This window comes from Oncorhynchus gorbuscha, linkage group LG02, assembly GCF_021184085.1.
Source record: "Oncorhynchus gorbuscha isolate QuinsamMale2020 ecotype Even-year linkage group LG02, OgorEven_v1.0, whole genome shotgun sequence".
Lineage (NCBI taxonomy): Eukaryota > Metazoa > Chordata > Actinopteri > Salmoniformes > Salmonidae > Oncorhynchus > Oncorhynchus gorbuscha.
In genome coordinates this window covers 41,759,977-41,787,912 of record NC_060174.1, presented here as the reverse complement: position 1 = coordinate 41,787,912, position 27,936 = coordinate 41,759,977, and the positions used below count along the sequence as shown (strand labels likewise).

Genomic DNA, 27,936 nt, shown 5'->3' with positions numbered 1-27,936 from the left:
AGGGCTCAGGTCAGAAGAAGTGCACTATATAGAGAATAGGGTGCCATTTCAGATGCAGACAGTGTTAGCGGCTTCTGCCAGCTAGCTAATGCTCTGAATCAAGAGTTTACTGCCAGGACCTGGGTCTGCTCTGTAACTAACTGGCTGGCTACACTTCCCTGAATAGAGGCCAATTAAAACAAACAGCAGAAAGACATTTATGCTCCGATGTGTGTTTACATTATTTTATTAGTCACAACTATCAGGGTGTAACAAGCACAGACTAGCGCCACACACACACACACACAAACACTAGAAGGAGAGAACGCTCCTTCTTTAGGGAAAATCTAGCAAACAAGTCTCGGAGGATGCAGGGGACCAATAGGGAACGCTTAAAGACAGATCAGCCAATAAGAACCCTACCATTTGAAAAAGTGTTTTGTTTCCCATGCACAGCCGCCATGGAGAGAGAGACAGCGAGATAAAAGGAGAAAGATAAAACACAGAGAAGAGGAGAGCGAGACAGCGAGAGAAAAGGAGAAAGATAAAACACACAGAAGAGGAGAGCGAGACAGCGAGAGAAAAGGAGAAAGATAAAACACAGAGAAGAGGAGAGCGAGACAGCGAGAGAAAAGGAGAAAGATAAAAAACACAGAGAGAAAAGGAGAAAGATAAAACACAGAGAAGAGGAGAGCGAGACAGCGAGAGAAAAGGAGAAAGATAAAACACAGAGAAGAGGAGAGCGAGACAGCGAGAGAAAAGGAGAAAGATAAAACACAGAGAAGAGGAGAGCGAGACAGCGAGAGAAAAGGAGAAAGATAAAACACAGAGAAGAGGAGAGCGAGACAGCGAGAGAAAAGGAGAAAGATAAAAGCGAGAGAAAAGGAGAAAGATAAAACACAGAGAAGAGGAGAGCGAGACGAGAGAAAAGGAGAAAGATAAAACACAGAGAAGAGAGAAAAGGAGAAAGATAAAACACACGAGAGAAAAAGGAGAAAGATAAAACACAGAGAGAGGAGAGCGAGACAGCGAGAGAAAAGGAGAAAGATAAAACACATAGAAGAGGAGAGCGAGACAGCGAGAGAAAAGGAGAAAGATAAAACACAGAGAAGAGGAGAGCGAGACAGCGAGAGAAAAGGAGAAAGATAAAACACACAGAAGAGGAGAGCGAGACAGCGAGAGAAAGGAGAAAAAGCGAGACAGCGAGAGAAAAGGAGAAAGATAAAACACACAGAAGAGGAGAGCGAGACAGCGAGAGAAAAGGAGAAAGATAAAACACAGAGAAGAGGAGAGCGAGACAGCGAGAGAAAAAGAGAAAGATAAAACATACAGAAGAGGAGAGAGAGGGGAAACCCCTAAACCCTGTTGTGTTGAACTACAGCCAAGCTGTGCCAGAGCTCGTTTTTTAACACACTCATTAATAATAGAGCACGATGGGGCAGCTGAAACATGGTGTGGGGTATTTCTGTAGATTTACATTCACACACACACTATAGGAAACCGGGGCTATAGGTTTAGAGTTATGACATCTAGACCTAATTGGATAACATACAGTAGGCCAACTGTAATAAGTTGTTGAATGTGCAAACAGACATGCAAAGCTAACATACATCTGACCCAGCAAGACTGATTGAGGGAAATATTAAGTGAGCTGTGTGTGTGTGTGTTTGATAGTATACTTGTGAAGACCAGAAATCCTCACAAGAATAGTAAACCAAGGAGAATTCGAACAAGTGAGGACATTTGGCCGGTCCTAAAATGGGAAAAAGCCATTTAAGGCGTAGGGATTAGGTTTAGGGTTAGAATTAGGAGTTAAGGCAAATAGGATTTTGAATGCGCATCAACTGTTGGTCCCCAAAAAGTCCTCACAGGTGTAGTAAGACCGCTGTGTGTGTGTGTGTAAATAAAACCATGGCTCTCGCTTGCATTTAATACTCTACACTACAACATGCTCTGTCTCTCTCTACCTCTTGCATGATGTGAAGCTTCTCTGGTATTTGATGCCGTCTCCAGCTCTAACCCAGTCTGACTTACTCCCATGTTAGTAGAGTAGAGCAGCTGGGTGCAGGCCTAACAGACATTCCCAATTTGGGGATGAATCAGAATCTGGAGAAAAAAACAAAACCTTAAAAACCCCAATTACAGATGCTGTATGTGACCCACTTGCCCTACCAACCCGCCCCCCTCCACCCCCAACCAAACCCCGACCTTCACTTTGAAGTTGCTGACTCTGTAATGTGTTTTGTGAGTCGTGTTAACCCACCGGGCTCTGGGGGGGGGTCAGGCTCCAGGAGATTTAGACAGATTTTTTCACTTCACCACAATGTCTGATGCAGCCAGAACACACCATTCCCAGCCAAGCCTGATGGGAGCTATTAGATGAAAAGGAAGCCTCAATGGCTACGCTAGCCATATCAGTGCCACAAAATTAGATAGACATAGTGAACTAGAGACCGGCTGATTTGGGGTGACGGTAGCCTTGAGAGACGGGCCATTAATCAGAGAGTTGACAGTTCAAATCCCAGGGCTGACAGAGGTATCCTGCAGGAGTGAGCCAGCAGCTGGAGGGTTGCTGGGTCTAATATCCTATGTCCTACCTACTACCATTTTGCCTATGAGCAAGGCTCTTAACCCCCCAAATCTGCTCCAGTGGCACTGCTCTGTGGTATTGTAATATACACGCACACACTAACAGGGTGTGTGTGATTCAAATCAAATGTTATTGGTCACATACACGTTTAGCAGATGTTATTGCAGGTGTAGCGAAATGCTCGACAAGGGGTCCGTACACACACTGACCACTTACAGAGGGTCATAGCCTTGGTCTGAGAGGGGTCTTGCTGAGAGTCATCTGATTGAACATACACAAACTGAAGGCTGCAGATTGTAGTCTGAGTGATAGTGTATACACAAACTGATCACAGCAAAACAGACTGAACAAGGGCCATTACAGACAGACAAATCGATTGTAAACATTCTGTTATATGCATCTGCGGCACATCAAAAGTTCAAGTCAGCTCTGCATAAAAAGACAGACGGCTGTGAAATAAATACAGATAGGCCATCCTTCATATGAACCCTGTAGAAAGACTAGGCTTAATCGGTTTATTAGGGATACACACATTCAACCCTAGTCATTTACATACAGGTGGAGCAGGAATGTCATGACAGTAGGCTAGGAATGTAGTTGGTACTAAATGAAAATGCTTAAGCTGGTATATGGGGGGTGATAGGTGAAAATGAGAAAGCAGGTAACTCTGTGAGGTAATGAAAGACTGACAGGTAGATGTGGTGGGTAATGACCGAAAATAGTTGAGCCGGTGTGTGGGGGGGTAATAGGTGAAAAGGAACATGGTAATAGATAAAGAGGAGATAAATTATAACTTACAATGAATTCAACAAGGCAGGTACAGTGGGGCAAAAAAGTATTTAGTCAGCCACCATTTGTGCAAGTTCTCCCACTTAAAAAGATGAGAGAGGCCTGTAATTTTCATCATAGGTACACTTCAACTATGACAGACAAAATGAGAAAAAAAAATCCAGAAAATCACATTGTAGGATTTTTAATGAATTTATTTGCAAATTATGGTGGAAAATAAGTATTTGGTCACCTACAAACAAGCCAGATTTCTGTCTCTCACAGACCTGTAACTTCTTCTTTAAGAGGCTCATCTGTCCTCCACTCATTACCTGTATTAATGGAACCTGTTTGAACTTGTTATCAGTATAAAAAGACACCTGTCCACAAGCTCAAACAGTCACACTCCAAACTCCACTATGGCCAAGACCAAAGAGCTGTCAAAGGACACCAGAAACAAAATTGTAGACCTGCACCAGGCTGGGAAGACTGAATCTGCAATAGGTAAGCAGCTTGGTTTGAAGAAATCAACTGTGGGAGCAATTAGTAGGAAATGGAAGACATTTTTAAGTGGGAGAACGTGCACAATTGGTGGCCGACTAAATACTTTTTTGCCCCACTGTAAGTAAGGAAAGTAGGTATTGGGTAAAAATGGTGTAGCTGTTATGCGTTAGGGAGAAACAGTGTAGGTAAACAAGGCAGGGCAGGTACTTAATGATTAGCGAATAATGATTAATTGATTCTGACCTTGATAGGTAAAGCAAAATTCCAAGTGTGTTAGGTGTAGCATTTGACTGTCTACTAGTATATTTAGAATGCCATCAGAAAATATTAAGACCCATTCCCTTTGTTATGTTACAGCCTTATTCTAAATGTCCATGATTTGGAAAGTCACACACCTGTCTATACAAGGTCCCACAGTTGACAGTGCATGTCAAAGCAAAAACGAAGCCATGAGGTCGAAGGAAGTGTCCGTAGAGCTCCGAGACAGGATTGTGTCAAAGCACAGATCTGGGGAAGGGTACCAAAACATTTCTGCAGCATTGAAGATCCCCAAGATCACAGTGGCCTCCATCATTCTTAAATGGAAGAAGTTTGGAATCACCTAGACTCTTCCTAGAGCTGGCCGCCCAGCCAAACTGAGCAATCAGAGAGGGAGGTGACCAATAACCGACTGGTTACTCTGACAGAGCTCCAGAGGTCCTCTGTGGAGATGGGAGAACCTTACACAAGGACAACCATCTCTGCAGCACTCCACCAATCAGGCCTTTATGGTAGAGTGGCCAGACGGAAGCCACTCCTCAGTAAAAGGCACATGACAGCCTACTTGGAGTTTACCAAAAGGCACCTTAAGGACACTCAAACCTGGCACCATCCCTACGCTGAAGTATGGTGGTGGCAGCATCATGCTGTGGGGGATGTTTTTCAGTGACAGGGACTGTGAGACTAGTGAGGATTGAGGGAAAGATGAACAGAGCAAAGTAGAGAGAGATCTTTGATGAAAATCCGCTCCAGAGCGTTCAGAACCTCGGACTAGGGTGAAGGTTCACCTTCCAACAGGAAAATGACCCTAAGCACATAGCCAAGACAACACAGGAGTGGCTTCGGGACAAGTCTCTGAATGTCCCAGCTAGAGCCTGGACTTGAACCTGATTGAACATTTCTGGAGAGACCTGAAAATAACTGCAGCGATGCTCCCTATCCAACCTGACAGAGCTTGAGAGGATCTGCAGAAAAGAATGGGAGAAACTCCCCAAATACAGGTGTGCAAAGCTTGTAGCGTCATACCCAAGACTCGAGACTGTAATCGTTGAAACTCCCCAAATACAGGTGTGCAAAGCTTGTAGCGTCATACCCAAGACTCGAGAATGTAATCGTTGCCAAAGGTGCTTCAACAAAGTACTGAGTAAAGGGTCTGAATACTTATGTAAATGTGATTTCAGTTTTTTTATTTGTAGTAAGTGCACACATTTAAAAAAAAATCTGTTTTTGCTTTGTATTATATGTAGATTGATGAGGGGATTTTTTAAAAATGTTTAAAAGCATTTTAGCACAAGGCTCTAACGGAACAAAAAGTGGAAAAAGTCAAGCGATCTGAATACTTTCCGAATGCACTGTACGTGTGCAATCAAGGAGGACGGAGGATTCAAGGGTTGATAATTCAATTAAAGGTTGCTACTTCAACCCTTCATGAGAGCATTCTCAGCTGTGAGGATCTGAGCACACAGAGAGCAGAGGCGTTTAAAGTTCTGGAACATTGTGTGAGATCTCTACAGTGAATACAGGAAGTCTCCCAGGGACCACTTCCTGTCCCACTACTTGGTTTGCAAAAAGAGCTCATCTCTTTCCCAATTTGACATTCCATGATTCCTCAAATCCGGTCTCCTCACCTTCTTCTCAGAACACATTGTAGGAAAAGGTCAGGAGGGGAGGGACTGTGTTCTGATCATAAACACTCAAACTGTAGTATGAAATGATGGGTCTGACACTCGGGAAACACATCAACCACATTAACCCAAACACATGATAGAGATTTGTTTGTGATACGGCATAAACTACACACCATCTCACACTTGGACACAGTCAGACACACGCAGCCCCCCCGGGGGGTAGGGGCAATCCATTCAGTGCCATATTCTGACTTTTACACAGGCAAGCAACTCTTGCACTGCTTCCAATAGCCTAATTTGTGCTTTAGACCCAAGTTCGCACGGATTACGCAAGTTGAAATCACATCCACTTGCAGTGAGTTGTCAGAAAAAAAAAACACACAATAGAAAGAAAAATCTAACTTGGCGAGAGAAACCACATAAATGAGAATAGGACCTGCTCTTAAGTGCATTAGTTACTGTTGTCCTCCGGCTTGTGGGATTGGAGCCCCTAAATAGTATTTCTTATTGTCTGTCCCCACCGGTAACATACTAGCCGTGGCCAAGGTATGAATGAATATATGTGTGTATGTGTGTATGTGTGTGTAAGGGAGAATTAGAAGGCTGCTTCAGAACAGCTCACGCTGTCTCCATGCCAAAAGAGAGCTGGAGGAGAAAATACAGCGAACAAAAAAGTCAGCTTAAATTCACTTCAGCAGAGTTTGCTAGTTGTGATGACCTTCTGAAAAGAACAGAAAAGTGGATAAATCTATCTTTCTTTTGTCCTTTATGCCATAATGCTTTCAACAGTAATGGAGACAGGATACTGAAGAAATACAGCGTCGGGCGCAAGGCAGAGAACCAAACAACAAATACGTCTTAATGTAAAAAACAGCCCGAGATTGAAACACAATAACCAACTGTGCAAACAAGGACCTTTTTCCCAGCCCAACCTCTTTTTTTGTTGTCCCAATTCAAACTGCACTTTTGGTTGCGTATGATTCTGGTTTCGATTGGATAATGAAAAGATACAGGGCAAAAAGACAGTTAGAAAACAAAAGAAAGCATATTTGTTTTGTTAACTTGTACACAACCCTTCGGTCTTCAACGGTTAAAGTTTGACTGTGCAATTGATCTGAAATAATGAATTATGTTGTAACCCAGGTCTCTGGCACTGGGTAGTGTGTGTGTGCACATTTATCTAAGTGCACGAATGCATGTTTTGTCAAAGAGCTCTGTTTCACTGCAACCCACAAACACACAAAGACCTACAAGCACATACAAACACTTTTATGAGGTACCGCTCAAATAAATCAGAGGCACCACTCCAATCTGTTTTCTATCAGTCCCAATAGAATCACTCATATCCTCTCAGATCTAACGTGTAAAAAGAAAAGAATAGGAAAAATAAACGTTTGGAGTTTGAGAGGTTGGAACTTCCTCCCTGCTTTATAGGCCGTCAACAACATCTGCAGCAGCTCTCCTGAGCCAGTCAGGACAGATGTGGGGGGGTGGGAGGGGAGGGGGCATCAGGACACAGAGGGAGCAGCTGGAGTTGATGCTCTGAGTCCCCTTTCCTACTCAAACCTTCCAAAAGTCTGTCAGTCTGCTGTATCCCTCCATAGAATATGATGCTCAGATGTAAACCCAACACTCAGTCACACTGAAGATCCTCTATTAGTTAAGCCTACCCCTGGAGCGTCAGTTGAAAAATACCCTCTCCAAGTCAACTCAGATACAGTGGGGCAACAAAAGTATTTAGTCCGCCACCAATTGTGCAAGTTCTCCCACTTAAAAAGATGAGAGGCCTGTAATTTTCATCATAGGTTCACTTCAACTATGACAGACAAAATGAGAAAAAAACCACCAAGACCACTGATAATCTCCCTCGGTCTGGGGCTCCACGCAAGATCTCACCCAGTGGGGTCAAAATGATCACAAGAACGGTGAGCAAAAATCCCAGAACCACACGGGGGGGACCTAGTGAATGACCTGCAGAGAGCTGGGACCACAGTAACAAAGCCTACCATCAGTAACACACTACGCCGCCAGGGACTCAAATCCTGCAGTGCCAGACGTGTCCCCCTGCTTAAGCCAGTACATGTCCAGGCCCGTCTGAAGTTTGCTAGAGAGCATTTGGATGATCCAGAAGAAGATTGGGAGAATGTCATATGGTCAGATGAAACCAAAATATAACTTGTTGGTAAAAACTCAACTCGTCGTGTTTGGAGGACAAAGAATGCCGAGTTGCATCCAAAGAACACCATACCTACTGTGAAGCATGGGGGTGGAAACATCATGCTTTGGGGCTGTTTTTCTGCAAAGGGACCAGGACGGCTGATCCGTGTAAAGGAAAGAATGACTGGGGCCATGTATCGTGAGATTTTGAGTGAAAACCTCCTTCCATCAGCAAGGGCATTGAAGATGAAACGTGGCTGGGTCTTTCAGCATGACAATGATCCCAAACACACCGCCAGGGCAACGAAGGAGTGGCTTCATAAGAAGCATTTCAAGGTCCTGGAGTGGCCTAGCCAGTCTCCAGATCTCAACCCCATAGAACATCTTTGGAGGGAGTTGAAAGTCTGTGTTGCCCAGCAACAGCCGCAAAACATCACTGCTCTAGAGGAGATCTGCATGGAGGAATGGGCCAAAATACCAGCAACAGTGTGTGAAAACCTTGTGAAGACTTACAGAAAACGTTTGACCTCTGTCATTGCCAACAAAGGGTATATAAGTATTGAGAAAAACTTTTGTTATTGACCAAATACTTATATTCCACCATAATTTGCAAATAAATTCATAAAAATCCTACAATGTGATTTTCTGGAGAAAAAAAATATAATTTTGTCTGTCATAGTTAAAGTGTACCTATGATGAAAATGACAGGCCTCTCTCATCTTTTTGGGAGAACTTGCACAAATGGTGGCTGACTAAATACTTTTTTGCCCCACTGTACATTTTTGTACGTTTGAATGTTGCAGTAGCAGAGTAGGACCTTTCTTCTAGTTGGTGATTTAGCATTTGAGCGAACAAGAAAGAGAACTGAGGGTTTTCAGTGAATTTATGCAAATCACAAGGCTCATTGTAATTTCCTGCTTAGCAGGAAAATCTCAGCGACATCAGAGTGATCAAAATAAGATAGCACATCTGTACAGTCTCCACAACTTTAATATTTTGCTTTGCTTATGAGTGGAATGCCTAACGGAATGAATCAGTTCAAGTCATAGAACTAAGGCCAGGAGTTTTTCCTAACCACGTGACCTGACCAGGAAAAACATGTAGATAACTACAGTAGGTAGGCTCGAGGTTCTTTATTATTATTATTTTTTTAATCATCAGGTGGCAAGGGAAAAACTCCTGGCACTATCATGTAACCACCATCTTAATATTCAAGAGAGGAGGCGGCAAGGAGTTAGGATGTGAAGAGTCGCAGAAATACAAATTAAAATAAAGCCCTAACCTTTGTAAATCTGTCCTAAAGGCACTTACTCCCACACTCTCTGCTGCATCTACTGTTTCTCCTCCACCCACTCGATGACACCCTTCCTAAACACAGGCTTGACACCTCCATTAACACTAACCCTGCTTTATATTATTTTTTCTCTCCTCCAACTCCATGCCTTTCAGTAGACTACAGTTTCAGTCAAGGCTAGTGTGGTTTTGACTAAACCAGATCAGTTTGAATTCTGATCCAGGACCAGTATAATCAAAGGCCTTCGGTCGGCCTCTGCGATGACTGAAATAACTTCTGTAATTTAGCAGGGCCTTTTTCTTTTAACGAGGCAGGCCCCCAGTGTACTATATACACTCGTGTCTGTTCTCTGGCTCAAAAATCGAGCTTGGCCTAGCTGATTGACAAATGCATTTTTACGAGAGCCTTTAAAATAATTATTTACAATGATCAATTTATCATGATTCTAATTAGCTTGTTTGTTTAGATGGACATGATATATATGCTGTAAGACAACAACAAAAACGTTCTGACCTCCCGGCAACCTCTGGCAACACCGCTCTGAGGGAGCCTGGGAGGGAGCGGCCGCACCCTCGCCTCCGTGCTTTCACATGCCGCCCACATGGCGCACGAAACAACTGTCTTACATGAAAGAACATCTCTGGCTTATTTACAGACGTAAATAAAAGCCTCTTTATCCTGATATAGAGGCATCATTCAGTGTTTTTACTGCTGTTTATATGAGCAGTCTTCATCAGAAAAAGAAAACAAAAGATGGACCCTTTTAAAGGGATCCCCTTCATCATCTTTGCTTGCTTGTGTCATCAAAGCGGGATGGGATGGAACATGTGTGTTTATTGGCTGTGTATTCTTAAAAGGGATAGCACATTCAAAATAGATTTTGGGGTCAAATTCCTCTTTGGCCTACACACACAACCTTGAGTTGTGTCTGTAGGCCCGTAGTGACCGTATTCACAATAAACAGTTGTTAACTTTCATCACAGCCAGGGGTTAGCATGATTAGAATCATCAGAAGGAATAAAATGCATGTAATTCATGGTACCGATGTTAGCAAAGCAGCCTTGCAAGTTGAAACGTCCTCAAAAACACTTCAAACTAAGTTTGGTTCCTTTTCTATTGTTCATTTGCATGCATACCTCTGTAATAGTCACTGGAATATTGTTACGCAAAACTGGAACTATTTCCTTATGTATTCTCACACCCACATCAGTCTGATTGCTGTAACGTGGACAATAAAGTAGTATTGTGTGCTTCCTTTTCTGTTGGGCACTCAGATGCTGATTGATTACAAGCTGCAAAACTCACCAGTGGCTTGATGGAACTATGAGAGCATATTCAGATATCACTGCAACAAATAACGTCCTTGCAGAAAAGAAAACATGGACAGGTTCTTCTCAAGTATCGACACTTAGGAAGTTACGGCTTGCAATGCAGCTTTGTTAACATCATTTTTTTTGGGGGGGGGGGGGGGGGGCTAATCATGCTACCTCCTGGCTGTGACAAAAGTAAACAACAGATTTTTGTCGAAGCCATCACTGCTCGCCTACAGACAACTTCAAAAGGAAGAGGAATTTCCCCTTAGTCATGCATTGATGTAAACGACACACCGGGGAAAATGTGACTACGTGGCCTTTCACACTTAATTGGTTTGCAGCGTTTTTTTCAGAACTCTGGTGCGTTTACCCCTTTAGTTTGGTTCCTAAACAACGCACCACACGAAACAAAGCACTGTGGTTTGCTCAGAAAGGGTGATCTTGGTCCGATTCAGCGGCAGGTGAGAATGCAGTCCAGACCAAACACAGGAAAATAACCAGTATTACTAGTTGTTTGACTGCAAGCATTTGATCAAATGCATGCAGCATCATAACTTGATATCTCAGACATTCTGTGAGTAGCAGTGCATTGATGAGTGTATCCGATGCAGGTTAGGGGAGACGGGCTATAGGCTACTGAATATAACCTATTCAAGTTGAAGTTAGAGCGGCTATTGCAAATTCCTCCCTTCATGTTGTTGGAAGACAAAAGCGAAAGTAATATGAAGATTTGGACACAAGTGATGCTTCATGATAATCATAGATGGATTTAAGGTGAGCATTTGTGTCCAATTAACAAATTACTTGAATGGATAAGTGGTTTTGCTTAGGAATTGTAGTGGTTTGACAATGTAAAAGCAAAATGGGAAAATGTAAAAAATACAATCTAACTCAAACTATAGCTCAGAACTGTGTGAGAAAACACACTCGGTAGTAGTTATGATTAACCCCTAAATGGGGAATAGGGTGTCATTTGAGACACTAAGCCCTGCATCTTCGTGGGGTGGCTGTGGGCTAGAACCCAGCAGGAGTCTGTAGGTTGGGTGTGGTGGTGGTGCTCCAGGCACAGTGTAGTTGCTACCAGAAAAATCTGGTTCTTGTTAACACACTACCAGGGACATCGAGTACTTCTCAGCTATGCCCAGTACAAACACACACAGATGACTCTCCCCACATAGACTTGCACTGAAAAACACATACACAAACATCAAACAAAGATATGTGCACCAACACTTACACAGCAAAGCAAAGACCAACTAGGCAGACATTTTGGCATGCGATCTGTGACCTCCATCTATGATCTTGGAGATCTACAGAATGATCTGTGATCTGAGGGAAAGCCCCTTATCTTCCTCCCATAATGCCATAGGTCTATATGAGATGGTGCAGACTCCCTAAAAACAGTTCCTTTGAAATGGGATCCTCTGTTATAGTACCAGCTTTAAATCCTACACTGCTAACATGCATGTTTTATGTCCCATGTTTAATGTATCTCTGTAAGTATATCACTCAAGTTTCCAATTATCCAATTCCCTCTTCCCCCTCCCCTCCATGGACATTATTTACGGGGGGAGCCATTTACTTCAACTGTCTCTCTTCCCACTCGGTCTCCCCCCTTTCTTTCCCTCCTGCATTGTGGATCCCAAAATGCTCAACAAGCTTTCCCATGATATTATCAACAACATTCTTGGACAGAGAGAAATAGGACTATTAAATGTCAATTCGGGCTGTGGTCCAGCGGTTCGATCCGGAGTGTCTTATGTTCTAAGTCTGTGTGCTTAACCCTGTGGACCTCCTCAACATCTGCTCTGTGTCAAACATTAGTGACAGTGGAGACATGGTGATTGAAGGTCCACACCTAGGCCTAATTTGTAGCAAACTCACTGCAGCCGTCTGTGAGAGGAACTGATGTCAACCTGCTATTAGAAACACACACACCACACCCAACAAACAAGCACAAACTCCTACACACATGCTTGTGAACTCTAAAAGTGCACACGCACACACACACACAAACTGCCAAATGGCATTCACTAGTTTGAGTGCAGCCATCTATCTCCTGGTGCTTTTCTTGTGTTCTCTGGGCCATGAGCTAAATTCAGTCCAGCCAGAGTCCAGTGCAGAGCCCCAGAGGGAAGCAACAGATTAGAAGCAGAAGGAGCTGAGTTCCAAACAGCCCTGCTACGATATGGTGCTGCTTCCCCCGTATCTCATCTCCCACTACCTATCCCCCCCCCATCCACTTATCGCTCCCGTTTTCCCCTTCCCTGTCTCTCTCTCCCTCTGGTGTACAGTATACAGCCCCTGACAGACAGATGGGCCTGGGGAAGTGAGAAGGGATTGGGGTTCTGGACAGACACCAGGACACACTGAGCCATCCGGCCAGGACGACTGATCCCTGACCCGGTTCCCACTGCTGTTCCACAACAGCAGAACCTCAGGATGTTCCAGGTGTTTTACGCAACATTTGTCTGACAGGAGGTGGCCTGGTCCGAGGCTCTACAGGAGGTTGCATGGGGGGAGTGAGGGAGGACTCACTGACCCCCATGGATTCAGAATGTTCTGGTACAGCCTCAGTGAATGACACAGACTTGGAAGAAGGTGCCAGTAAATTTAGAGGGTGACGTCTATGGTTATCTCCAGGAGCGAGATGTAGTTCAGCTCCCGGTGGTGACAGGTAAGGGTGTCGTGTGTGTGTGTGTGTGTGTGTGTGTGTGTGTGTGTGTGTGTGTGTGTGTGTGTGTGTGTGTGTGTGTGTGTGTGTGTGTGTGTGTGTGTGTGTGTGTGTGTGTGTGTGTGTGTGTGTGTGTGTGTGTGTGTGTGTGTGTGTGTGACAGAGCCCCCTCTCTCACACATTCAGTGTCCATCAGGGTATGGTTAGATCAGAGCAGAGAGGACAGAGGGCAGCAGACGAGAGGCTTCAGGAGAGTGCTGCAGTAGAGTATTTCTTAATGGTTTCACAGGCCAGCCTGCTCTTCCAGCATCATGAATAAGTTATCGGACTGCTTGGATCCATAATCCAGCCCTGCCAGGACCTCAACAGCCATAGACTGGCAGTAAGCTGGCAATGAGGGATGGACACACATTCGAGCGCACAAACCTACAGGTGCACACACACACACAGAGTAAGTGATATACCGTGCTGAGGTCTCTTAGTAGGCAGGAAATGTCCAGAAACTATGTCAGTCACAGTAAAGTCGCGAGGGTGTAGAGGGCAAGATGGGGGCCAGTCTCCGTCTGTCTAGTTTTGGCCAAAACCATCTCTCTTAGTCTTCCCCTCTAAACTCAGAGCAGACTGTAGACCCTCACCCATTAACTAGACCTGTGATAGGAAGTCCCAATCCCCAGTATGTTACACACCACTGTAATTACTCAGGCCTATACTACAACTGTTGTGTCTGGACCATGAATACACGCCCCTTACACAAGCCACAATCCCCCAAACGACCACTGTGGATCCCACCACCACAGAAACATCAGTCACCACATGAAACATAGCATCCCCGCCGCACCTCAGAGGGCAGCGGTCAGCAGCTGTGAGGAGAGGAAGTGAGAGGTGCAGAGGGAAGCACCCAGCTTCTGCCTGACAGGGCCAGTCTATCTATAGCAGAAGGAGAGGGATGGAGAAAGGGAGGGAGGAGCGGCCCAGATAAGAGAGCAGAGGAGGGAGGGTGGAGATGTGGAAGTCTTCCAGCAGTGTGCTATAAGTTACGCTAACATAGCCTGAGTGAGCAGTATCCCACTGCACTGGAAGAACAATGACATCACAGAGACTAAATGTAGCTGTAGCCTGCCTACTCGGAAACTGGCCTTGCAGATTCATTCACAGGCCCAAATGGATATGCTGCAAATGAACAACCACATTTCTCTATGGTCTTTTGACAATGTATGCTATGACCTCACCATGTTCGAGCATTACCAGTGCCCAATGAACAGAACACAATCCGGAATGCAATCAAGTAGAGTTATTTGGATAAATCTGACTTCACTTATAACTGTCCATACACCATTCACATGCATATATTCTGTTCTGATAGGTCTTCATTTCTTGTCATTTTTTTACTTTTAGATTATGTGTGTGTCAGTGGCGGTCAGTGCCTTTTAAGATGAGGGAGGACAATATTTTTTTTAATGAACATAGCCTTATTTCTATTACAGCATATTCCATTCACCCAGCTCAAAGTAACATCGATAGGTTTAGGCTACTAGATGACAGTCACATTTTCACTACAACCTAGCCTGTAAATTAAAGTTTACAATGTAGGTGCACAGGTCTTGAGAAATTTGAGTAATCAAAGTGAGAGACCGTGACATTGATTACCGCCTTGCACACTCTTGACTGCATCTATCTGATCTAAGTTTTAATCACCAGTCTAACAGTTGCAAACAAGAGTTTCTATTAGCGAAATGCAGGTATATTTATCCCATTTCCTCCTGTTTGCTTCCATTTAAGAATCAGTCGTCAACAGAATCTGCAGAATGAATACACCCCTACTCACACTCAAACAATCATGCAGGACAGTGTACAGTCAGTACGCAGTTCAGCGGGCACAGGTTGCAATGAATTAATCAAAACGAAAACTTACATTGACTTGGAAGAGCTCCAGTGTTGGATTGCCATAGCCAACTAGCTAACACAGCATCCCTCTCTGTTTGAGCATGTTAAACTAGCTAGCTGCATTCGCTAGCAAAATTAAGTGAAAGTGAAAAAAAAAAAATATATATATATATAGCTAGCTCTCTCTCTCTTAATTTTTGAAGAAATACATTTGTTCAAAACTGTTCAACTATTGTCTTTCTCTCACTTTGAGTCAACAACTCACCATACTTTTATGCACTGCTAGCTAGCTGTAGCTTAGGCTTTCAGTACTATATTAATTATCTGATCCTTTGATTGGGTGGACAACATGCCAGTTCATTCGTTTTAAAATTTAATTAGGCAAGTAAGTTCAGAACAAATTCTTATTTACAATGACGGCCTACCCCCCCGGGAAAAATCATCCACTAACCCGGATGACGCTGGGCCAGTTGTGCGCCACTCTATGGGACTACAGATCACGGCCGGTTGTGACACAGCCTGGGAACGAACCAGGGTCTGTACTGATGCCTCTAGCATTGCAGTGCCATAGACCGCTGCCCCATTCGGGAGGCTTATGCTGCAAGAGCTCTGACAGGTTGTTGGACGTCCTTAGGAAGTTATAATTACTGTGTAATCTACAGAAGGGGGTGAGAATCATGAGCCCCCTAGGTTTTGAATTGAAGTCAATGTACCCAGAGGAGGATGGAAACTAGCTGTCCTCCGGCTACACCATGGTGCTTACACCAGAAAGTGCTGCTGAGGCTACTGTAGACCTTCATTATAAAACAGTGTGTTTTGAAAAATTATTTGGTGACATGAATATATTTAGTATAGTTTTATCTAAAAAGGGTAACTAATGTTCCACTATAAAATAAATTATTAAAATGGAGAGGATGGACCTCTCCTTCCTCCTCTGAGGAGCCTCCACTGGTGTGTATTGTTATCGGTAGATATTGCTGCACTGTTGGCGCTAGAAACATAAGATTTTTCTGCACCTGCGATAACATCTGCAAAACTGTGAAAGCAACCAATAAACTTTGATTTGATGTGACTCATAAGTCAGAAGTGACTCACGCGCCATTCTTGTGTGCCTTTTTATTCCGTGTGTGTGTGTGTGTGTGCATGTGTGTGTGTGTGTGAGAGAGAATGTCTGTGTCCTTCCTTTTATTTTATCTGGGTTGCATCCATGTTCAGAGCAATTACACAAACACACCACGCTCTCATATGAACAATACTGACAGAGTCAGCTAGTGCTATTCTTGTCTCACTCCCTGGGAAAACACACTAGCAAGGAGGGAAGATGCCATTGAGTCACTGTTTGTGCATGTGCGTGTGTGCCATGTGCCTGTGTCTATGTCTATATGTGTGTGGGTGTGTGAAAAGCCAGACCTGGAACACAAGGCTAGAAGAATAAGTTATTGTGTTTGTTTTGGCACGGGCCTCATATCATTTTACAGATACAATAAAAAAATACTAGCTATTCATGGATTGCAAGTTTTGTCACAATATTGTTTTGAACGTTAGTTTTGGACTGATTCCCGACTGAGCATTCTACTCAATGCATCGTCAATGGGCACCGATGAAGATTCCATCAAAAGTTCATTACAGTGGTTTGCAAATACAATGACATTCAAAATGAGGCAATAATTAGTAGAAAAACCTTTTGATGTCACCAGATTGACTTTAGATGCAGTATAACGTTAGCTAGCTAGCTAAGATTGGGGGTAGGCCAGTTTTAGTTAGCTAACATTAGTATTGCTAGCTACAGTATTTCTGACAAACTTTGCTAGTTAATGGCAACATTGCCATCTGTCAAAAGTCAATTTGACAACATGATAATGCTGGCAATGTTGTTTCCTACTAAATATTTGGCTTGTCAACACTTTAAGGCACCACTATGGCGCCACCAACAGAGGGCAGCTTGAGAAAGTTCAAAACAATGGCGTGACAGAGGTGCAAACTACAAATACAATTAAGGGGGGAAAGAAAAGAGGGTCTTCCATGCTCTGCCAGGGGATAGGACCCTGCCTCGTTAAGTACCTATACACAGCGAGGATACGTCCCAAATGGCACCCTATTCCCTATCTAGTCAAAACTAGTGCACTATATTATAGGGGATAGGGTGCCATTTGAGACACAGACCTAGTTAGCTACACTCTGGCACCGTGAGGGGCACCGTGATCTAAGACACACTCTGCTCTTCAAAGCACTACACAGTGTGTTTACACAGAGTGGCTGGATCTAGTGTTAATGGCAGAAGGTATTTTACAATGTCATCAGTGTGTGGGGAGAGAGGATGCATTTGATAGTCTTACATTTAATAGTTAAAACAATGAGGAACGAGCCATGAAATGACAAGCGATATGTACTAAATAAAGCAGAAAGACAGAGTTAACAACACGGTATTGCTAAATAACATTGGAAATAGAGTTGTACCACTACTGTATAACTTTTATTTCGCTTTTGTTGGCTTCAAAATCAGAACCAGTACCAAATTGCAACCGGAGCCAAGATGCAAGAGAGAAACAGGAATGCTGCTGTCAGGCCCACCGGACTCAACGACCGGTTCAAATGAGGACGTGAGTGTTTCTTAGTCTCAGTGTGTGCCTTCTCCATTGTCATCGTCAAGCCAAACAACATTGGCATGACAAGAGAGCAGAAACAGACTGGCATCCAGGCTAGCTCTAAGCCAGGTAGTCTCGCAATCAACACATACTAATTTGAGAATCACCGAGTTCAATGAGTTATGGAGATACAGAGAACAGCTGGAGTTCAAGTAAATGACAAGTGATAAACTATTATATTGTGGAAAGTACCTTTGGCACACAATAGGGGCATTTACTCTAGACTAGCTAACCAAGTCTAGAGTTTGGAGTAGCCAGGACTGTTGGAGTTCCTTGCCTAACATTAGCTGTTCTCCAAACAATGACAGCGCCTTGGAATAAGGGATGAGCTAATTGGCTGAAAAATAGCTTGGGTTTAGTAAGAGCAGAACTCATAAGCTGAGAAAGAGTTAACGTCACACAAATGGTGCTGTGCACACACGCACCTGTCCTCAGAAAGAAAAACAGTCTAAGGAGCGTGAGAAAGAAAGCGAGCCACTTCCTCTACAGCCAGGCTTCTAGACGATCGAGATCATGAATATGAAATAATGCCCTGGTCTGCACAGCGCCCATCTGTGATGTATGATCTGCGATCGTCACACAGCCCTGATGCTTTGATCAGGAGGCTCCCTTTGATCCCAGAGGAAAGAACAGAGAAACAGGAAGAACAGAGCCCTCTGTCCTAAACACACCATCCTCTCCTCTATCCACAAAGAGAGGAGAGAAGGGAAGGATGGAGAGATGGAGGGGGGAGACTGACAGGAAGTTGAGAAAGCATGCAAGACAGACAGTGAGAGAGAGGCACATAAAACAGAGAAAGAGCAAGAGAACAAGAGATTAGAAGGAAAGACATTTGAGAGACAGGAAGAGCCAGAGAGAGAGAGAGAGAGAGAGAGAGCCAGAGTGAGAGGCAGAACAGACAGGGATAGAGAGCTAGCTCCTCTCGGTGCGCATTTAAGGGGTCTGCAGGAAAGAGGGGGACCAGCACACTGAGGTAACCCAGAAGTAATGAACAATCTGTGGGAACCTCTTTAAAACTCCATAGGCCTGAAACGGAGGAGCTACTTGGACTTCACATGTTCTGTTGCAAAATGTTTTAAAGTGTTTTCCGTAATGAAGCTTGAGGATAAAGTTACTGCAGGGGGTGAAGGGACTTACCTGACCATCCTGCCCAACATGCACCTGGTGGATCTGAAGGTTCCCCTGAGAGAGAGAAGAGAGAGATCATTCAGACAGCCTGAGAGCATCACACATTTTGTAAACACACACTAATCATTGTACATAATGAACATACCAATCACAGCATCATTCACTCACACAGCATAAACAAATCACACAGACGCCATGACATTAACAAGACCACATGAAAAACAAGCCCAATTTAGCCTATATTCCTTGTGCTGTTTTCACTCCTAATTCTATTTCATATTCAATGCTGTCTGAGCTGCCATATGGACAGGCAGCATGGTAATCTCTCCCAAATAGCCTTATTTCCTTTTCCAACATGCTGAATCCAATGGCTTTGATGAAGAGGCCCCTGTTTCTAATGAAAACGCACACTGAGCGACAGTTGGGAAAAGTGGGATTTTGTTGCTAAGCTTTGAACTCCCAAAACAAACAAAATCATAGAGTGAAAAAATGTATTTTCTGGCGTCCGATCACAAAGAGCAGGAAAGGCTTTCAGAGCTGGTCTTCCTCAGTTTCTCTCAAACTGTTTTCCTCCCTGTGTCTTGGTTGTACAGGTTAGGAACCTCCGTAGAATACCTGGACGATGTGTCAGCCCTATTTGCAGTGTAGGTGTGTGTGTGTGTGTGTGTGTGTGTGTGTGTGTGTGTGTGTGTGTGTGTGTATGTGTACACACAATGGTTGCATGTATGTGTACGTGTGTGTATGTATACGTCTACTCAAGTGTGTGCCCGCGCGCAGTGTCGCCTCAAAATAAATCTCTACCCCACATCTTATTACAAATATTTAACTATAATGCTGAGGCAGATAATTATTTCTCAAACACTATGTAGTTCTGAGTCTGACTCTCTTAGAGCCAACCCATTGTGTGCATGTGAGGCTGTCTAGTGAGAGACACAGACCATCTGGGTATTATTTGGAAACAAATAGTATAATAACCCATGCATAGGCAGGCGGTAGATATAAACAAGCACCGTTAACATTTAACATCTGTTGACGGTGAACTCTGCCTAATGACTTTCATACTGGCTACCATTACTGACTATTTAAGTGGCCCTCAGTCACTCACTGAGATACCCGGATAGATAGACAGACAGGCTGACGGGCAGACAGAAACACTTACCTCACTGTCCTGTGTGATTTGCACCTCTTCCCCCTGTGGGACCTGGGCAATATGGAGGTGTCCCTGAGGTATCTGATAATGGAGAGAGAGAACAAGATGAGAGAACAAGATGAGAGAGAGAACAATATGAGGGAATAAGATGAGCGAGAGAACAATATGAGGGAACAAGATGAGCGAGAGAACAATATGAGGGAACAAGATGAGAACAAGATGAGGGAACAAGATGAGCGAGAGAACAATATGAGGGAACAAGATGAGCGAGAGAACAATATGAGGGAACAAAATGAGAGAGAGAGAACAATATGAGGGAACAAGATGAGAGAACAAAATGAGCGAGAGAACAATATGAGAGAACAAGATGAGAGAACAAGATGAGTGAGAGAACAAGATGAGAGAACAAGATGAGAGAACAAGATGAGAGAACAAGATGAGCGAACAAGTTGAGCGAGAGAACAAGATGAGAGAACAAGATGAGAGAACAAGATGAGCGAGAGAACAATATGAGAGAACAAGTTGAGCGAGAGAACAAGATGAGAGAACAAGATGAGAGAACAAGATGAGAGAACAAGATGAGAGAACAAGATGAGAGAACAAGTTGAGCGAGAGAACAAGATGAGAGAACAATATGAGAGAACAATATGAGAGAACAAGATGAGCGAGAGAACAATATGAGAGAACAAGTTGAGCGAGAGAACAAGATGAGAGAACAAGATGAGAGAACAAGATGAGAGAACAAGATGAGCGAGAGAACAATATAAGGGAACAAGATGAGCGAGAGAACAATATGAGGGAACAAGATGAGCGAGAGAACAATATGAGGGAACAAGATGAGCGAAAGAACAATATGAGGGAACAAGATGAGCGAGAAAACAATATGAGAGAACAAGATGAGCGAGAGAACAATATGAGAGAACAAGATGAGAGAACAAGATGAGCGAGAGAACAATATGAGAGAACAATATGAGAGAACAAGATAAGAGCGAGAGAACAATATGAGAGAACAATATGAGAGAACAAGATGAGATAACAAGATGAGCGAGAGAACAATATGACAGAACAAGATGAGAGAACAAGATGAGATAACAAGATGAGCGAGAGAACAATATGACAGAACAAGATGAGAGAACAAGATGAGCGAGAGAACAATATGAGGGAACAAGATGAGCGAGAGAACAATATGAGGGAACAAGATGAGCGAGAGAACAATATGAGGGAACAAGATGAGCGAGAGAACAATATGAGAGAACAATATGAGAGAACAAGATGAGCGAGAGAACAATATGAGAGAACAAGATGAGATAACAAGATGAGCGAGAGAACAATATGACAGAACAAGATGAGAGAACAAGATGAGCGAGAGAACAATATGAGGGAACAAGATGAGCGAGAGAACAATGAGGGAACAAGATGAGCGAGAGAACAATATGAGGGAACAAGATGAGCGAGAGAACAATATGAGAGAACAAGATGAGCGAGAGAACAATATGAGAGAACAAGATGAGCGAGAGAACAAGATGAGAGAACAAGATGAGAGAACAATATGACAGAACAAGATGAGAGAACAAGATGAGCGAGAGAACAATATGAGGGAACAAGATGAGCGAGAGAACAATATGAGGGAACAAGATGAGGGAACAAGATGAGGGAACAAGAAGAGAGAGAGAACAATATGAGGGAACAAGATGAGCGAGAGAACAATATGAGGGAACAAGATGAGCGAGAGAACAATATGAGGGAACAAGATGAGCGAGAGAACAATATGAGGGAACAAGATGAGCGAGAGAACAATATGAGGGAACAAGATGAGCGAGAGAACAATATGAGGGAACAAGATGAGCGAGAGAACAATATGAGGGAACAAGATGAGCGAGAGAACAATATGAGGGAACAAGATGAGCGAGAGAACAATATGAGGGAACAAGATGAGCGAGAGAACAATATGAGGGAACAAGATGAGCGAGAGAACAATATGAGGGAACAAGATGAGCGAGAGAACAATATGAGGGAACAAGATGAGCGAGAGAACAATATGAGAGAACGAGAAAGAGCGAGAGAGAGAGAACAAGAACTCACAATGTGTGTGTGGCACCGTTAACACATACATCCACTCTCCACCATCAGCCTCTAGTCTGAGCCCTGCTGCAGTAGCTGCCTGACAGATCCTATGCTTTACATTTCCTCCACTGCATTAGCAGCACTTGTAAATTTCAGGCTTGGCTGCATCCGCTAATAGTCTGTAGAATATCAAGAGGGTAATATCTGCACTAGGCCTAGATTCAAATACTATTTGAAATCTTTCAAAATGTACATTGATCGTTTGCTCTAGCCTGCTTGGAGTGCCAGATGGGTGGGTTTTGCAGTTTAGGACTACTACATTGGACCATTAAGCCAGGCAAGCTCAATCAAACACATAAGTATTTACAATTATTTCAAATAGTTTAACCCATATCTACTCACTAATACAGATTTTTCTAATTTTCTGACATGATAATATTGCATTGGATATTAATGCAAAACTGATCTCTCATGGACATACTAGCATCTGACCAAATTACGCAAGATTGTAGTTCTGGGTCAACCGAGATGAACACAAAACTATACTTTTCACAAATAATGATCATTTAGTTTTTATAGTCTGCAAGGGTGGAATTCTGGCCTTAGCCTGTTCTTAGCCTGTCGTTGTGTGTACAACTATACTTCTCCCAAATAACAAGTCAATTTTTAAGAAACCGGTTACGGACTTTTGAGAAAGCATTTTAGTCAGCGTGGGGCACAGCCAGCTTCATCACCCTCTGACCTGACATAGATTATAATATGACCAGCATTTCCCGTAACGCTCTCTGCCTCTTCAAGTCTAAACATATACAACAGAGTCAAGCTGCTAGCCTGATCCCAGATCTGTTTGTGCTCTTGCCAACTATTTTGCTGTCATTGTCAAGCTAAAACAGTCTTGCTCTTCAAATAGCTTATAAACATAAACAACGTTTCCCCAATTTGACATGGCAATAACTGACACGGAGTTGGCATGAAACCACAAACAGACTGTCACTCAGGCTATCAAGCTAATGCTTCCCTCAATAACACAGGACAACCTGGTGGAAGACGTGAGATCTGATAGTAGTACAGTACTTACTCCTTAGTTGGGTTTCAATACATTTCAATGGCAGACATAACATTTACTAAGATGCTTTCCTTCATTATCACTGAAAAGGTTAAAGCACCGTCTTCATTCTAAGTGATAGTGTGGACATTGGAACAGAGCAACATTGTGACTCCGTGAAGGTGCACAGGCAACAGGAAGTGATCAGAGTGATCCATGTTTTTGTCACTTCTAGATTAGACTACTGCAATGCTCTACTTTCCGGCTACCTGGATAAAGCACTAAATAAACTTCAGTTAGTGCTAAACACGGCTGCTAGAATCTTGACTAGGACCAAAAAATTGGATCATATTATTTCAGTGTTAGCCTCTCTACACTGGATTCCTGTTAAAGCTAGGGCTGATTTCAATGTTTTACTGCTAACCTACAAAGCATTACGTGGGCTTGCTCCTACCCATCTTTCTGATTTAGTCCTGCTGTACATACCTACTGTCTCCCTTGCTTTCTCTGCCTGACTTGCTCCCCTCTCTCCACTGGGATTCTCTGCCTCTAACCCTATTACAGGGGCTGAGTCACTGGCTTACTGGTGCTCTTCCATGCCGTCCCTAGGAGGGGTGCGTCACTTGAGTGGGTTGAGTCACTGATGTGATCTTCCTGTCCGGGTTGGAGCCCCCCTCTGGTTTGTGCCGTGGGGGAGATCTTTGTGGGCTATACTCAGCCTTGTCTCAGGATGGTAGGTTGGTGGTTGAAGATATCCCTCTAGTGGTGTGGGGGCTATACTTTGGCAAAGTGGGTGGGGTTATATTCTGCCTGTTTGGTCCTGTCCGGGGGTATCATTGGACGGGGCCAGTGTCTCCTGACCCCTCCGGTCTCAGCCTTCAGTAATTATGCTGCAATAGTTAATGCGTCGGGGGGATAGGGTCCGTCTGTTATATCTGGGGGAAGTCTCTCTCTCACACACACATCCCCCCAGGACCATGCCTCAGGGCTACCTGGCCTGATGACTCCTTGCTGTCCCCAGTCCACGTGGTCATGCTACTGCTCCAGTTTCAACTGTTCTGCCTGCGGCTATGGAACCCTGACCTGTTCACTGGACGTGCTACCTGTCCCGGACCTGCTGGTTTGGACTCTCTCCCTACTGCACCTGCTGTCTCTAACTCTGAATGATCGGCTATGAAAAGCCAACTACAATTTACTCCTGAAGTGCTGACATGTTGCACCCTCTACAACCACTGTGATTATTATTATTTGACCCTGCTGGTCATCTATGAACATCTTGGCCATGCACTGTTATAATCTCCACCCGGCACAGCCAGAAAAGGACAGGCCAAGTTTCTTCCTAGGTTCCTGCCTTTCTAGGGAGTTTTTCCTAGCCATCATGCTAAGTTGTGTGTGCGCAGGGGTTTGTGAAAAGAAGAACCGAGACCAAAGGCAGAGAAATGTGGAGCGCAAAACAAAAGAGGGGAAAAAGATCAACCGAGAGAAATAGAAGACAGGGTTTAAGCCAGAGAGAGAAACAGGGCAGGTAAGAGAATGAGAGAGAAGCAAAAGAGGATGAGATAGAGAGATTAACCTAAATAAATCAGGGCTATAGGGCATGATGGAGAGGAGACTGACACTCACCATTTGGACCTGTCCGTCCTCTCCTATGCGGTGGATCTGGACCTGTTGGACGGCCTGGTTGGCCAGGGTGTAGTGTAGAGTCTGCTGGGTCACACCCTCCATGTGAGCCACCTCCGCCACAGCGCCACCCTCTGGGGAGGAAGGGCATTAGCACAGAGCAGGATGAGGCACTAGTGTAATGCAATAGACAGTAAGGTTAAAGATAGAAGCTACCCAGCTCAGACACAGATCTAGGACCAGATTATTGACCGACTCCCCCAGATGCATTAGGTGGAAAGGGGGGATAGCAAACTGAAATAAAAGCCCATTCACCTCTGGAGGAATACTTGGCAACAGCTCAGGCCATCTGCTGGATGATGGTGTGTGTTTATACTGTATCAATCATGTCTAAATACACAACAAGGACTCTCAAGCTAGCAGTCCAAACAGACTCATGACCCAGCGGCCAAACATAACCCCTCCGGCCTCAGTCTAAACACCCACCACTATCACACCCACGTCCCACATCAGCCCACCATAGCTCCATCTATTATCTCATTGGGGGTGTGTGTGCTTGGTGTGTGTGATTAGTTTACACTGGTGCATGCGTGCTCGCTTTGAGAATATGGGTTTTTGTTGCTAGATTGATGTAGGCCTACATCCCACCACACTGATCATAAAAGGGACAAAGCAGGCCTAAATGACTCATTCTCAAAATAATATTATCTTGACATATAAAACACGAAGCACAGACATCTGACTGGTACAGCTCATATCATAGCAATATGTTGTATTTCCTGCCAGTAAGAGGTCCATCTTCCAACCTTCAGCATGACCACAGGTGTCTCTCAAATGGCACCCTTAATCCTATATGGTGTGCTACATTTGACCAGAGCTCTATGGGCCTTGATCAAAAGTTGTGCACTATATAGTGAATAGGGTGCCATCTAGGGCACAACCCATGAACTGTAGTATGTAAATAATCCCCAGTCCAGCCATTGGCAGTGAGGCGAGGAGACTGTACTTTTGGTGTTAGCCCTCTCTACATTCATTAATAAATAACGGTTTAAAGTTAGTTTAAATGTCGAAGCAGTTTTATTAAGGGGAGTGTGAGAGAACGTGCTCTGCAGGGTGCATGGTCTGGGAAAAGAGCAGGCTATGACTGTACACCCCTTGTGTGGGCTCACAGGATATTTGGGTTTCCCCTGCTGTCCCACTCTCTCTGGTCAGGGGTGAGAGGTGATGGATCACAGGGAGGGGAGGACAGGAGGCGTTGTTGTGTTGTGAAGATTAGAACCATCTGCTACACTCTGCATCTGCACTACTCACTGGGTTCCTTATACACCAACACTTACATAAGTGAGAGGAAACACTAGTTTTACTATAAAGTGTGTGTGTGTGTGTGTGTGTGTGATGACCCCAGGTATCATGACTACCTGAGCTGCCAGGCGTGTTGGCGCTACGTCTGGAGAAGCTCTTGACCGCCAGACTCTGGCCGCGCTGCTTGCGTCTCCATGCCGTGCGACACTTGGAGTCGATGCTCTGCTTGATCCGGTACCAGTCCGACTCAGTGATGCCAAACTTATAGAACAGGTGACCTGCACATGTTAGGATGACTTCAGTTTAAGATAGTTAACTCACCATGACAAGGTAGAAATGGTCATAATAATTGCTTAAGATGGAGAGCGGTTCATGCCAAGTCTGTGTGTGTAGTTTGGACAGTGCAACCTTGTCCCACTAACAATTCAACTCTGCCTGAACTGTGAAAATGTCAGAAGCACTGAAAACTCTAGCTAGATTCTACATCTGGTGGTCAAGGTACAGGTGGTCAGGTACCACTGCTAGTACTCATATCATCCCAATCTCCGACCCTGGGGACCATGTAGGTAGATATATAACATGTGAGAGGGTGGGGTTATGTTAGCAGCTGGTTTGAGGGTGAAACGGAGGAGTTGACAGCTTCTTTCTACCCCGATTAACGAGGCTGCTATCACCCGAGGGGAAGAGTTGAGACACGAGGAGGGGGAAGGGGGTGTGGGGGTTGGCCTCTAGCACACACACACCAACACACAAAACGCCTGACAATCGTGTACAGGCACGAAAGGCAGGTGCTCTCTCACCAGTCCCAGTTGGACAGGCAGGCAGAGGAGTAGCTATGTTCCCAATAACTTGTCCAACAATTTCTGGTCGACATTTAGAAAGGTCGCATTTAAAATAGATGCGACAATTGCCTGCTTGGGTGAGTTTCCATTTAACCATCGTGTCAATAAAAACAGCTGACCGTAATGACGTCACACCAACAAAACATTTTGTAGAAAAACCTAGTGTCGAATAAAAATGTAGTGGTTGAAGTGTTTACCCATTTAGGCAAATTGAGTATTAATACATTGGCAACATCCTGTATGTCCTTCCACCTCGCTGTTTCAGGTCTCAGGTAGCCCGTGAAAGACAGCATGGATAGAACACAATCATTTATATTTGCCATATTATAACAATTCTCATGCTCCAAAGTATCACCACGGTCTGTGCATTGGTGACACTTGCACTGTACATCTGAAATAATTGGATGGTTAAATTTGCCAGCCAAACAGAAAAGCAAGGCGAAGCAATTCAGGCATGGGTAAACATTTTTATAGTAAGAAAAATGGTATTGGGCATTTAAAATGAAATGTTGGGTGGAGCATTATAGTTACGGGGTGACATTACGTGCCATGTGTACATTCAAAATTATTTGGCAATCATCATTTATTAGAAAAACAGTTATCATAGTTTATCAGAATAAAGAAAGTTTGTCGAGAATTAGAATTAACCTGCCGAACAGATACAAAATGTTGTCGAGCATTAGAACATTTCTGCTATATCTGCCGTTTCCATTGAACATGCAACGATTTCTTTGTGACATAAACCTGGGACAATGGAAACCTGCCTCCTGTGAGTGAGTCACCTGGCCCTGCTCCAGCCCCGACATACCTCAGTGTCAGCCCAAATCTGTCTCCATACACAGGTACACATACACACCATACCTGAACTGCATAAACACACACCTGAATTACACAAAGACACACACAAAACAACTGCATCACACAAGTGCACAGACGCACACACCAACACACTCCGCCACTCCTGCGATCAACAGACAGTAATAGATGTGGGGAGACAGAGTCCAAATCCCTCACCACACACACACACACACACACACACACACACACACACACACACACACACACACACACACACACACACACACACACAC

At 44.0% G+C, this 27,936-nt stretch overlaps 1 protein-coding gene across 2 annotated transcripts in view; it reads right to left on the bottom strand.

The window, feature by feature from the left end:
• Positions 1 to 27,936, bottom strand: part of LOC124002475 (protein BANP-like) — a 63,301-nt gene that overhangs the window by 10,319 nt on the left and 25,046 nt on the right. For both annotated transcript variants that reach the window (XM_046309897.1, XM_046309904.1), the window contains exons 8-11: positions 26,120 to 26,281; positions 24,705 to 24,835; positions 19,982 to 20,053; positions 18,832 to 18,876 (exon numbers count right to left, since the gene is read on the bottom strand). In XM_046309897.1, the coding sequence (XP_046165853.1) occupies positions 18,832 to 18,876; positions 19,982 to 20,053; positions 24,705 to 24,835; positions 26,120 to 26,281 (410 nt within the window). The remainder of the gene's footprint in view (positions 1 to 18,831; positions 18,877 to 19,981; positions 20,054 to 24,704; positions 24,836 to 26,119; positions 26,282 to 27,936) is intronic.